At 50.2% G+C, this 13881-nt stretch overlaps 1 protein-coding gene across 3 annotated transcripts in view; it reads left to right on the top strand.

The window, feature by feature from the left end:
- LOC126533882 (BTB/POZ domain-containing protein 6-B-like) overlaps positions 1-13881 on the top strand; it is a 47221-nt gene that overhangs the window by 15316 nt on the left and 18024 nt on the right. For all 3 annotated transcript variants that reach the window (XM_055072477.1, XM_055072476.1, XM_055072478.1), the window contains exons 3-5: positions 5309-5371; positions 5753-5970; positions 7014-7305. In XM_055072477.1, coding sequence (XP_054928452.1) covers positions 5366-5371; positions 5753-5970; positions 7014-7305 — 516 coding nt within the window. In that variant the 5' untranslated portion in view covers positions 5309-5365. The remainder of the gene's footprint in view (positions 1-5308; positions 5372-5752; positions 5971-7013; positions 7306-13881) is intronic.

The raw sequence follows: 13881 nt of genomic DNA, 5'->3' as shown, positions 1-13881 counted from the left end.
TGTTGTAGAACGGTAATTTACTGATGCAAAAGAAATCATTTTTTCACTTTAGTGTCCCTTTAAAACACTTCGTGCTGTCGCGAGTACTGCGACGAAAATGCAACAGTTAAGCAACGTGCGTTTTAATATGCAGAAAAGCAAGTTGTTACTCAACACGAACTATGCATTCATAACGTAAGTTCTACGTGCCGCCAATGCACCATGCGCTGTCAAAAGCAAGAATCACTGACCTGCAAGGCGTTCATTGTACAGATTCTGAAACGCATCGGTTTCGGCCTGGCACGTTAGCATGATTCCGTCAAAGAGGGCAAAATTTCCCGCGGATATTTCTTCGTCCGTTGCCATTGCCGTGGCGCGGCACATTGCGTACAGGGTTGCATGCGCGTTCATTTCACGAACTTTAGTTCCTCCTCTCCCACCTGGCGACAGCAACATCCGGGCGAGCACGGTCCAGATAACACAGCGCAACAAAAGACGGAGACCAACGCAAACCTGCCTGCAAGGCGCCTTTGCCACGGTACGAAACCTACGGAGCAACACGTTTGAGCGCACAGAACCATAAGAAGGCAGCCATTGTCGCCCGAAAGGCGTGGCGGCTAGAGCAGACATAAAAAAAAACTTCAAAAAAGGGAGAACCTACTACGTCATTTCATCCACACTTTTCTCCTAGAGCGCGGAGGGGGTAGGGCCTCTCCTCAGTTTCCTTCCTCCATGATTGAAAAGGAGAGCTCGCGTGCGCCACAACCACAGTTGAGGCGGCAGTATGGACGGCGGCAATTCCGATAAGCAGGAGGAGACCTGGCATCAACATCGGAACGAGATGAAGAGGATACGAATCGCCCAGCAAAAAGACGAGCAGCGCGCCGAACGACTGGCTAAACGTCGCAACATAGCTAGGCCACCAGACCAACCTGGACTTGCAATCAAGATTAACCAAGGCTAACCATGCTATGCCTTAGCTTTCGCAACGTATATCCTGGCATAGCCAAGCTAAGCCACTGCCAATTTTTTATTGCGAAGCAATACTACTTTAGGTCGCACTTCAGCCCGTTCCGTGACGAGGCGGTGGTAGGCACCATTGACCTTTAGCGTGACCTCGCTGCGTGACGTCACACCACGTGACCTAGAGTGACGTCACACCAGCTGTGTAAAAACGGGGCCCCATCTCACGCCGTCGCGAGGCGAGGCGGTAGCCACCAACGGCGGCCTAACTCCCGCTCCTCTCACCAGGGGCGCGGCGTGGCGCCCGAGTCTAAAGTCCCTCAATACCCGAGTCATCCTCGCGTGTCGCGACATCAGCAGCGGCCTCCTCGCAGCCGCCGACGTTCGGCGGGTGTCGAGCATCGAGAATGTCGTCATGCGCTACTTGGACCTCTCGTCCTTCAGCTCGATACGGGCGTTCGCCAACGGCGTGCTCAAGTCCGAGATGCACCTGGACGTGCTGGTGCTTAGATGATTCACTGTAAGCCGTAACACTAGCATAACCCAAGACTACCACCAGCCATACTACCAGCTGATCCGAGAATAACACACTATTGCTTCGCAATCACCAGGCTTAACCAAGCTAAGCCACGGCCGTTTTTTTTTTTTCTCTCTCTCTTGCTCCCTAGTCACTACTGCGCATGCGCCACTAGTAAGACCGAACCACAGGTGTTCCGTCGCCGCCGTTTGGTATGACGTCACACCGCGTTCCTCGTCGTTGCGCTTGCCTCTGCTCACTTCGCCAGATGCGTCGAATGCCTGATAACATGTCGGAGGATTGAAAAGGAGAGCTCGCGTGCTCCGCAAGCACAGTTGAGGCGGCAGTATGGACGGCGACAATTCTGATAAGCAGGAAAAAGCCTGGAATCGACATCGGAACGAGATGAAAAGGAAACGAAATCCCCAGGAAACAGACGAACAGCGCGCCGAACGACTGGCTAAACGCCGCAACATAGCTAGACAACCAGACTAACCTGGACTTGTAATCAAGATTAACCAAGGCTAACCATGATATGCCTTAACTTTCGCTACGTATATGTTAGCATAGTCGAGCTAAGCCACTGCCAATTTTTTTACGTGAAAAACATTGGATGATATGTGTTTTGTGGAAGGAGTGTTATTTATGATTGCTACGAGCGTAACTATAAGTTGGAAAAACGAAACGCCGCTCAACGCGCCTCCGGTGGCTTCCTGTAATGCCTCATTATCCGCATTGTGACACGAGCGCCACGTCCTTGAGGTTGATCCCCCTCAAGAAATGTCGCGGCCCCACATCCAAAGCAGTTCGTGTGTGCCTTTGTGAAACCGGTATTGCGTTGTATCACAGTGTAATGTAACAAGCGAAGCCTCATCACCACATTTTAGAACTTGTTATCAACAGTCCTTACGCAGGAAAATACATGACGTCGTATCCACGTCATCGAACCAGTGATGAATGTTCTGAGTAGATGCGACGTTAAACCTATTTACTTTTTCTCTATAGTATCCATTCGAAGTTCTTGAAAAAATGCTGCAAATCCAACGAGGTGGAATCTATAAACAGCGAAGCTTCGTGTGAATGCATAAAGAGTCGGAACAGGAGTACACGCATGCACGCACGAATACACAGACACAAACCCCATTCGCACACAAATTGTACCGAGCCTTTTCTTAAGCGGAGCGGCTGACAACGAGCAAGTACGACGGACCCCTTGAACGCATCATGGTTTCAGAGGCAGCACGCGCATACCTGCGTATAGCGCAGTTCGAATCCATTCTATCCGCAACGAGCGTTTACTTCCTCATTACCATGCAGCCGCGGATGCGCCGAGGCGAGCGCTATCTGCTGGTGGTGCAAGGAGCCCAACGGCCCGCGTGCTGCGCTGTGATTGGTTGGCCTTTTAGGGGCACAGCCATGGTCACAAAACACGGCGACGTTACCACAGAAAAGCTTCGCTTTTAATACTCTTACGTGTCACATTGCTTAAAGGGACTGACAACCAATTTTGATGTTACGCATTTTTTTAGTGCAACGGAAAGCTTACCGGTCAGAGTGTCTAATCGTGAAGTGCTGGCGCAGAAAACGCCGTGGAACATTTTTGATCAGAATTTTTCGATTTGCAGTGAGGTTGTAGTCGTTCATTGGAAGCATGCTGAAAACGGTGATAAGTGAGCGTAACAGCGGGAGGCAACTGACAAGCGTGGGCGTAGCTGTGACATAGTATGAAGTCGCAATGTTTCGCCGCCAGGCCTAGCCACTTGCTGGTTTTTGAGATTTTCGTTGCCAATTTAGAATTATAATTTCTACGTAAATGGTGAACAGCCTGCTATATTCTATCACTATAAATCATGGTAATTTAATTTCCATGAAACTCTAGCAGCATATTCTGGCCAGTTGTCAGCCCCTTTAAACGCTATTGGCTCACACTGGGAGAGGCCTGTACTAGTTTCTTTTAAAGTAAACTGTATTGCAATGTTCAGTTTCAGCGTAGTATATAGGTTTGTGGACGGCGTCGGGCAACCTCTTCTGGCGCTTCAGATCCGCGCAATGTTTCGAATGTGTCGCGCCTCTATAGTCGATGATGCAAGTGTTAGGATGAAATGACTGCTTATGCTACTATTCAGGGAAGTTGGATCTCAAACGCCAGTCAAAAGCACATGATGTAATTGTAAAAGAGACAACCGCCTCTTTTGCAATTGCCGCATAAATATACCAGGATAGCAGTAGGAACTTCCTGTTCGTTAAGGTTTGGGCACTGTAAACAAACAAAAGCGGTATGCACATAGACACGTCCACGAGAAAGCCGCCGACGCGCGCATGACACGTCACCTATGCTTCAAGGTAAAGGGCTGACGCTGCTTGAATTCTCGAAACAGCAACGCGGGCTGCAAGAAAACGCCACTGTAGAGGCACAGGGTTAATGTTGACAGTCTCTAGTTCTTTAATGTGCGCTCAAAGCTGGGTACCCGTACGTTTTCTCACTCCGCCCTCATCGGAAGGCAGCCACCGCATCAGGTAATCGAATCCGCGATCTCAGTAGAGCCGCCGCAGCAAAGTGAAGCAAAACATGGTGCAATACGTATAGCGATATTGAATGTGACAGATGTTAGCGACAATTCCTCGCCGTCCTTGTATACCAGGAACGGTGTTTTACAATATCCGCTTATTGCTCATTCTTTTGTTATCATCAGTGACGCTGGCGTTATCGGCGGTGGCCGAGGCAAACGCAGAAGTACGTGTGATATGAACTGGATCATTAGGAAATAGGACAAATGCGTGCGAATAGCCCGACCCACCGATCCGTCAAAGGGATCACTTTAGGTGCTCTCGTACACCAAAGCATACGGCGCTGCGCGAACTCTGCCGCATTGTGTAAGTTCGTCGAATCTACTTTCTTTACCAGTCCTCTCGCTCACAGCGTGAACCGCAGACAGCGCCCTGAACTTCGTCGCGTATGCCCTCGGAGCCCTCACCTCTGACTGCTACCACCACGCTCTGTCTCTCTTCTAGTACACTCTAATCTCCAACATCTCATCATCATCGCGCGGCGTGCTTTGGCGCATAGGGGTCCCGCAGTGACGCCCTCACTCGGCATGCTCTTGCACGCGCTTGCAAGCTTAGCGTAACGATGTAATCTTATTGGCCAGTGCACCCGCCGGTTGGTGTGTGTGTGCGTGTGTGCGCGCGGCTGTGGTGAGCTCCGTGGGCTTCGCAGCGCAAGGTACCGTTTTCTCACGTGGGCGATCGTACATCTTGGTGCTGTCGCGCCGCTGGTACCGTGAGTACTCGGACGATGCACCAGCACGTGTACGTTTGTGCCATTATCACTTCCGCCGTCTTGCTTGTTTTGGACACGGCTCTTTATCTCGACACTACATTTCTAGACCGTACATTCGCTTGTGTTGGCGGCGATCTCCACCACTGGAAAAGCTGGCGCTGCCGTCGGCGTGACGTGTAATGAGGGATCACGTGAAGACCGCAGCCGTGACGTCTGCTCCGGAGGCGCTGAAGCGAGCTGAGAACGATAGTTCAAGGTCCCACCTGTGCTCCTGCGATTCTGGTTAAGTGAGGAGGTTTTCTCGCTTAGGGTGTGTGCTTCACAACACGTGAAAGCACTATAATAGACAGTGGCTGCCTTTGAAGGCGTCGAACATAGTAGGCTACTGCTATGCATGTAATGGTAAATGGCTAATGCTTAAATGGATATGCGTGTAAGGAATTTCTAGCAGTTATGTCTGTTCCCCTGTGAACGGGTGGAACGCGATATCAAAACTGTGTTTGTTAATTGTGACCGACTGAACATTATGGTAAAGCGCCCATTTTAACCGCGGCTACTGGTTATCGCAGATTGACTGGACATTCCCTCTCCCTAATATCCAGTGACAAAGGACGACGGGAACGACAATGCCTGTGAGTGTCTGTTTTATTATTTTTATTTTTTGCGGATTTGCTATGTTCATGACGCTAGATTCTGTCGTTAAAGAACATAAAAAGGCATTGTGGAGGTTATAAGTCCCGGAGTCATTGCGGTGCTATCTGCGTCACACATGGCAGCATGCGTTTATTTGGTGCGCCACTTTGAAACCGATACTAGATATCGCTACCAGCGTTGTCACTAGCCTTGCACGTATGCCGTGCCCCTTGCGTAAACCACAACACGCATAGCTTACACGGGTCGTGGACTGTCTTGTTTATGCCGAGAGAAACATTACGGTGAAATCAACTTGCATGGCGGCCAATTCAGACGAGTTTTGTAGACATGCTCCTCAGAGAGCCGATGTCGCTTTGCAGTTGAACTTGAAGAAATTCCTGGAAAGCGGCGAGCTCGCTGACGTGGAGTTCGTCGTGAAATCGGAAAAATTCGGCACCTCAAAGACCTTCAAGGCTCACAAGCAATTACTGGCCTTGAGTAGTGAGGTTTTCAAAGCCATGTTCTACGGTCAGCTTGCCGAAAAGGACACCGTGGTCATCACGGACCTCCACCCTGATGGATTCTACGGCCTTCTGAAGTGAGTGCATTGCAGCCGTGTTGATTCGCTATCGCCACCCTACTATGACTTTTTCGAATGTCCCATGCCTTCGATCTGGAAAACACACGAGTGCATTCTTAACCAAGTGTAAGCGTGGCCTTTACCAAGCGCATGTGAAGACCCGTTCTAACGGTTTCCTAAAGAGAGAGAAAAACAAAACGTGAATTTTTAAAGCATAATTTGAAGCTTTTTTTGGGCAATTAAACACAGCCTCTACTTTCGGTGAGCAGAGACCACCGTTGCTTCATCATGGTCACAAAGTGCACATGCCATCCAGCCAATTTCCGCCGTCTTTCCATAGCTTTTGAATCATAAAGCGCAGTCTAGAAAGTCACTTTTGAAGCATCTTTTTTGAACTTGCAAGTCGCTAAGTCGCTTTTCATAGCTTTTGAATCGTAAAGCGCGATCTAGATACTGATTTTTGAAGAACCTTTTTTGAACTTCGAAGTCGCTAAAATGTCGCCAATGCTTCTGCCATGTTGGTAAAGAAATGTCACTGGTGGCTCAAGGGAAACATTTGTCGCTAAACAGACCATAAGTTTTCTAAATCTAGCGATAAAATCGCTATAGCACTTCCTGAACCATCTGGTAACTAAAGATCACTCGAGCCAGTATCATATATGACACTCTGCGGTTGCATCGATTGCAACATATCGGTGTGATCCACTTAATTTTGTCAGTTATTCAGCAGTCTCGGATAAATTTATTCTCTAAAGTACAAGCTGTTCTGAATCTGCCGACTGTGATGCTTACGTATTAGTCGCTTTCTATTACGTTCCATGAGAAATAATGTGCCCTATATAAAACACACATTTACGCCATTACTTTATCTTCAATATTTGTCTCTTGGTCTCTCTGTGCAGAGGTTGCATTATAAGCGTGTGTTGTCTTTTAATTTTTTTGATGCATATTAAGGACGAGGCTTGTTCATTCGCCCGTCCTGCTGCATTGTATTTCCATTGTATATTTCCTGAAAAGCTAATCCGTGAAAGCTATTTGGCCACCTCGCTTTTGTTGTGCAGGTACGTGTACGCGGGACGGGCCAGGATCGAGAATTGCTTTGAAGCCTTGCACACAAATGCTGCAGCAGAGAAATACCTCTTAGAAGAGCTGGCAAGTGCGTGCCTGACCTACCTTCGCAAGCACGTCGACGCCAAAGAAGCTTGTCTCTTGCTCGACTGTGCCTTCGAGAGCGGCTACGGATCGCTTGACAAAGTGGCGGAAGCAGTGCTCGGTAGCGTTGACGAGGCTGTGCTGAGTTCCGACGCGTTCCTCAGTAGCCGTCTGGAGACGGTGCATCTTGTTCTGGACAAGGTAACAGCTAATCGTATGACAAAAATTTCACGCGAAGATTGCTTAGCATGAAACTCCGCTGTAGAATGGGCTGCATTCCTTCGAGCATGATTTCGAGCAAAAAAGAAAGAAATCGTGAGCGCAAACGGCAGGGAGCCGGCGAACCGGTAGCCAAGTTCAAAGGACGGCGCTACTTTAATGCGCACGGCAACAAACATCGGTGTTTTGTTCGCCTTTGCACGCGTAGATCTGGTTAGTAGCAGTTGTTCCAGCGTTTCTTTATCTGTCGCGTGCATCGTACAGGCATTAATATTTGTCTTGTTGGGAAATGTCCGTAGACGGTTTTACTGAGTGCGCCGCCATTTTGCGATGGCAGCGCCGTCTGCCGTGCGGCGCCATGCTGGTATGTGGGATCGCCCTGGAGGGTGCACGGCGAGCGTGCTGTTGACTACCAGTGGCGAGTTTACGCGCTTTCCCGAGAGGTGTCGACAATTTGTTTGGATTGGGACACTTATTAGAGTGTCGTCACTAGGCTTTTAGCTTCGATATTGACGCAATATAGAACGGAGACGTGCTTAGAGTTGCTCCCGCAGCTCTGCCCACGATAGGAACCGGAGGCGAGTCAAGTCTGAAAATCGTCAGTACGTAACGTATACATGTACGGTGTTATTATTGTATGTCTAGCCTTGAAATTTATTAAGGTATCATTGGATCAGGAGACAACAATCAGATGCGTTTCCATGTGTCATTCAGTGTTCCGCATCAGCGTACATCCCAATTCACGTAACAGTTAAGCTCCGAGGAAACACGTTTTGCTAGCTTTCCTGCTCCTATATTTTTGTGGTACGATTTGCTAAGCATTGTTCATCCCGCACCCGGGATAAACAGCTTTACAAAATAAATAACTATAATATAACTCAATTGAAAGGGCTGTTAACATGAATCAAATGAGCTTATTAAAGTGGCCGCGAATATCACCCAATCAACCAGACGCATGCAACGCGTTGAAAGATTATGCGCAATCTTAGGTCTCGAATGGTGCCTGTGCGTGCAAGGGGACGACGTTTACTCGAGAGAGCTGAAAAACGAACAACTAGTCTTTGCAACGGCAACTTTATTTTCTGCAGTAATACAGCGCGCGATGGGCGGCGTCGGCAGCTTGCCGGCGAGATTCGGAAGCACAGGAGAGCCTATGTGAACTATAGGGCCGGCCGGCACACGGTAGGCATGGCTTTGGTTACAGAATATTACAGTTGGAATATGTACCTGGTCGTTGGAGGTTACAGTTGGAAGATGTGCCTGGTGAACAGCTGGTCAGTATGTACTCTTGGTTCGGCGTTCCAAAATTTTCCTACCAAGGACAACATGAGCATGATGTAAATAAAATTAAAAACGCAATTTTAATAGCCGACTTGCCTGCATAACCGCGAATCGTTCGGAAAAACTCTTCTGTGCTTCGTCCCTCGTGCGGCCTTAGAAGCGTCCCAGAAAGCTATGAAACAATTGTCTTGTATGGCACGGAATTTTTCATTGTGGCTCTTCACTAATCACTTAAGCGAGCAATGTAACGAATTCGCGTTTAAAGTGAACAGCACTAATTGCTACGGTTCTTTGAACACTATAGTTTCGTGCTGTCGAAACTTTTTCACAATTTCATACACGCTCGCCGCGATCGTGCCATGGAATTGCATGCTTTAGCGGGGAAAATGATGCCCCATACCCTTTTGCGTCCCTTAGCCACGCACGCGGCCAAAACGACGCGCAGGCATCCAAGCAACCGATTTCCTGGCGTCATTGAAACACCTGTCGACGTACCGTGCTCTAGAGTTACTGGGATGAGAGCGCTTCAAGCGGCGATGCGAACAAGCTGCGTCGTAGAAGGGTAGACAAGAGATAGATAGATAGATAGATAGATAGATAGATAGATAGATAGATAGATAGATAGACAGATAGACAGATAGACAGATAGATAGATAGATAGATAGATAGATAGATAGATAGATAGATAGATAGATAGATAGATAGATAGATAGATAGATAGATAGATAGATAGATAGATAAACTTTATTAAAAGACTAATCAGAAAAACCGCTAATGGTCGGGGCCCTTAGTCCAGGGCTCCGCTGGCTCTTGCCATCTTCTCAGCTCTCTTAATCAGCTTGAGCTGGTCGTCGAGGGCCGAGCTGGACAGCAGTGCCTCCCATTGCTCCCTCGTGGTGTTCGTGTCTGGGTGTTCTATGTTGTGTAGTGTGCACTCCCACGTAATGTGGTATAGGGTTGGTGTGGCCCCACACCATGGGCATTCGTCCCTGTAGGCTGTGGGGTGTATCCGATGTAATATGTGTAGGTTCGTGTAAGTGCCTGTCTGGAGCCTACGCCAGGCAGCGGCTTCTTCTGTCGTTAGGTTTCGATGGGGTGGTGGATATCGCAAGCGACGCCCCCTGTGGTAGTTCACGATGGCTGAATACTCGAGGTCGACAGGGTCCAGGTCTTCTGCAGCCGGCGTGATGAGTGCTCGGTTATGTACGAATCCTCGAGCTGCTCTGTCGGCTTGCAGGTTGCCCGTGATGCCAGTGTGGCCCGGTATCCAGATGATGGTTTGGGTGGTGAAGTCCTCAGAGTCCTCCTTGAGTATTCCGGCTAGGACTTGTGCAGCAGGTCTTCCAATTCTACCATGTAGGAAGTTGCGACAGGCCTGCTGGGAATCCGTGAGGATCGTCAATGGTTGGTTGGCGTGTAGGCCCTCGCGGATGGCTAACGCGATGGCCAGCTCTTCGGCTTCCGTAATCGTGCAGGGGCGGGTCGATGCCGCGGAGGTAACGTGGCCTCGGTGGTCGCATGCCACTGCAACTGCGCCCTTGTTGTTCGTCCCATACATGGCGGCGTCCGTAAAACGGGCCGTTGTACTGAACCTGAACGCTTTCTCCATGTACTGGGCCCTTGCTCTCCTCCTGCCGGAGTGTAGGTTAGGGTCCATGTTGCGTGGTATCGGGGCAACGTGAAACCTGTCCTGGACGTGACGAGGTATCAAGCAGGTTTCTTGGGTTCGTGTTGTTATTGCTGGGAACCCCAAGGTTTGTAGGACCTGCCGGCCCGTGCGAGTCCGCGCAAGTCTCTGTTGTTGCGAGACGTAATGGGCCTCTGTCAGTTCGCTGAGGGTGTTGTGCAACCCTAGCGCCAATAATTTTTCAGTCGATGTACTCATCGGCAGGCGGAGAGCGGTCTTCAAAGCCATCCTCAAAAGTGTGTCGGCCTGCTTTGTCTCGGACTGTGTGAGGTGGTAGTAAGGCAGGCTGTACGTGATTCTGCTCACCACCAGGCTACTGACCAGTCGGAGGGTGTCCCTTTCCTTCATGCCTCTGTTCTTGGATGTTACGCGGGAGATCATGCGTGATACCGCCTTGACACTGGTTTTAAGGAGTGTAAGGGTGTGTGTGGCCCGCTGGTTGGACTGCAGCCACATGCCCAGCACCCTCAGCAATGGCTTCTCTGGTATGAGGCCCCCGTTGAGGCGTACCTCGAGTCTTCTTGTTGGGTCTGTGGGGACTGTGTGGTTACCCCGGCCTCGCCAGACTCGTAGGAGCTCAGATTTCTCGGGGGAGCATTGTAGACCCCGTTGGCCGACGTAATCTTGGATGAGATTTGCTGCAGTTTGCAGCCGTTCTTCTTTTTCAACGAGGGACCCTGTTGTGGTCCAGAGCGTTATATCGTCTGCGTAGATTGCGTGCCGAAGACCTGCTACATCCTGCAGTTTGCTTGCGAGACCGATCATGGCGACGTTGAACAGCGTGGGAGAGATGACAGCACCTTGTGGTGTGCCCTTGTTGGGAGGGTGGTACACTGGAGTCTGGATCTCTCCCATCTTCAGCTCCGCCGTGCGGTGGCTCAGGAAGCTCTGAACATACTTGTACGTTCGCTCGCCGCAGTTGGTGTCGGCCAGCCCTTCTAGGATTCCTTGGTGGCTGACGTTGTCGAAAGCCCCTTTGATGTCGATTGCTAGGATGACGTGTTCGCCGCTGCGGGAAACGTTACTGAGGACTTCTTCCTTGATTTGAAGTAGCACATCTTGTGTGGATAGGCCTGCGCGGAAACCGAACATGGTGTCCGGCAGGTGTTTGTTATCTTCCAAGTGTCTCTGTAGTCTCGTGTTTATAATTTTTTCGTACACCTTGCCGAGGCAGGACGTGAGCGATATGGGTCTGAGGTTTTCAATTGCCAATTTCTTGCCCGGTTTAGGGATCATGATTATTCGTGCGTGTTTCCACATCGCCGGTACAGTACTTTGTTCCCAGTGCTGGTTGAGAAAGGCCGTGAGCGTGGAGATAGACTTGTCGCTCAGGTTTCTGATCATCGAATTCGTGATTTGGTCCGTCCCCGCCGCTGTGTTACGACGGGTGGTGGCTGCGATGACTGCTCTTAATTCGTTTTCGGTGATAGGTTCGTCCATTAGTGGGTTGGGTTGTCCTGTGTAGGGTGTTCTACATGGTTGTGTGGGAGTGGGATCTCCATAGCACTTGGTCTTGATGGCATCGATGAGGTCTTGTTCGCTCCCTGGGTAGGTGTGTAGTAACCGTTCCAGAGCCCTGTGACCTTCTCCCTTGGTTTTGGTGGGGTCCAGCGTGCCACCGAAAGAGTCACAGAATCTATACCAGTTCGCTGAGGCGAGTTGCATGGCATATTCTTCTGCTTCCGCTGTTATTTGTGCTATGCGCGTCCTCAGTTTCCTGTTATATTTCTGTTTTTTCCAGCGGCGGGTAAGGCCCCTTTTGGCATCCCACAGGTGTAGCAAGTGGGGATCCACCTCTGGGGTCTCTTCCGTTCTGGCAATTTCCTTTGTGTGGCGTTGTTTATGTCGACGGAGATTGTCGCACCAGTCTTCCAGGTTCGTGATTGTGTCGGCATCCTGTTCTTGGGATTCCCTGATTTTTCGCCAGTCAGTGAGCTTAGCTGTGCCGATCTGCCTGCGTAGGCGTCCAGTCTGTAGTGTTATGTTTAGTATGTAGTGATCGCTGCCTAGGTTTTCGAGTGTGTTGAGCCATTCGGCTCGCGTGGTTTGAGTGATGAAGGCGAGGTCGGGAGTGGTGTCGCGTGTTACGCTGTTCCCTTCCCTCGTCGGTATGTTCGGGTCTGTGATGAGTGTGAGGTGACATTGTTCAATTAGTGTTTGTAGCTGGAGACCCTTCCAATCCTGCCTCTGGTACCCCCATAGCGTGTTCTGAGCGTTGAAGTCGCCGATGATTACCAGGGGACTGTCTTTAGCGAGGCGGAGGGTGTCCCCAAAGAGTTTTCCGATGTTTGCCCGCCTTTGGCTGGGGGGGCAATAAATGTTGAGGATGAAGGCGCTCTGTTTCTGATTGCCTTTGTATATTATTTCGAGAAGTACATGTAGTATGTCCACGTCGTCTATGGGTTTGTGTTGTATGGTTGTGATGTTTCTGTCTACTAGTGTGGCTACCTTCCACTTGTCGTCTTGACTTGTGTGGTATTCTTCGTAGCCATATAGTGTTGGTCGGGTACCGGGCTCTTGTAGGGCTATGACCCCCGGTGGCTTTGAGGAATGGGCGATCAATTGTGTCAGCAGCCCTTTCTTCCTCCGGTACCCACGGCAGTTCCATTGCCAAATTTCTAAGTTTTCTTTGACTTGCCTGTATCGTCTAGGCATTGTTGGACGTTGTGGTCGGTGATGTTACGATTTGGTTCGGGGCTGCTACAGGTGTGGCCTTGTAAAGGTTCTGTCGTAGCGTCTTTCGTAGTTTTATGGAGTGAAGCTGGTTCCTAAGCTTGCTATCTACAGTGGATTCAATGTGTTTTATTGCTGCATCTGTGCGTTGTATTGCAGTCTGTGTTATTTGTTCCAACTGGGCGCGTGTAGCGTCCATGAAGGCTTGCATCTGGGTGCGGATGGCATCGACATGGGTTTGTAGGTCAATGATGTCTTTGTGCGGAGCCATCTCTTGTGGTATTTGTGTGAGCTGTATCACTTGTTGTTTGAGTTGTCTGTTTTCTTGTGTGAGTGTTTGTATCTGTGCGCGCATGGTGGCGAGTTCCTGTTCCAATTTAACAGATGGTGGCGTCTGTGGTTTCTTATACGAGGGGGAGGCTACTGCTGCCCAGCTTACCTCGTGTTCTTTGGTGGTAGTCCTCTTGAGTGAGGCTTCCTTGGTCTTTCGGTGGTGTTGCTGGGGCCCCTTGTCTTTGAGTGCCGCGGTGGCTGGTGCTGCCTGCTGTCCTTGTTTGGGCGTCGACCGAGATCGCCGTCTGGGCGACCGAAAGTGAGACCGGGGGCGAGAGCAGGAGCGGGACCTGGACCTTGGGTTGGAACCGGACCGGGATCCGTAGATGCTCGGAGACTCCGAGTAGTCGGAGTCTTCCCGCTCGGAGCTGAACCATCGCGGGCGAAGGTCAGCCGCCTTGGTCGACTGAGTGACCGGGCGAGGCTGTCGTTGGGTTTTGGGTGTAGTGGTGGAGGTAGACTTCCATCTGGGTGGAATGCGCTTGAGCTTGTTGTTGCACTCTGTTGCGGCCGTGAGATGGGCCCCTCCGCACAGGGCGCACTTCGGAACACAAGTGTGTCCGACGTCTGGGTTAATGTGGTTG

Source organism: Dermacentor andersoni, chromosome 7 (assembly GCF_023375885.2).
Source record: "Dermacentor andersoni chromosome 7, qqDerAnde1_hic_scaffold, whole genome shotgun sequence".
NCBI classification, from domain to species: Eukaryota; Metazoa; Arthropoda; class Arachnida; order Ixodida; family Ixodidae; genus Dermacentor; species Dermacentor andersoni.
This window is presented reverse-complemented; position numbering and strand designations above follow the sequence as displayed.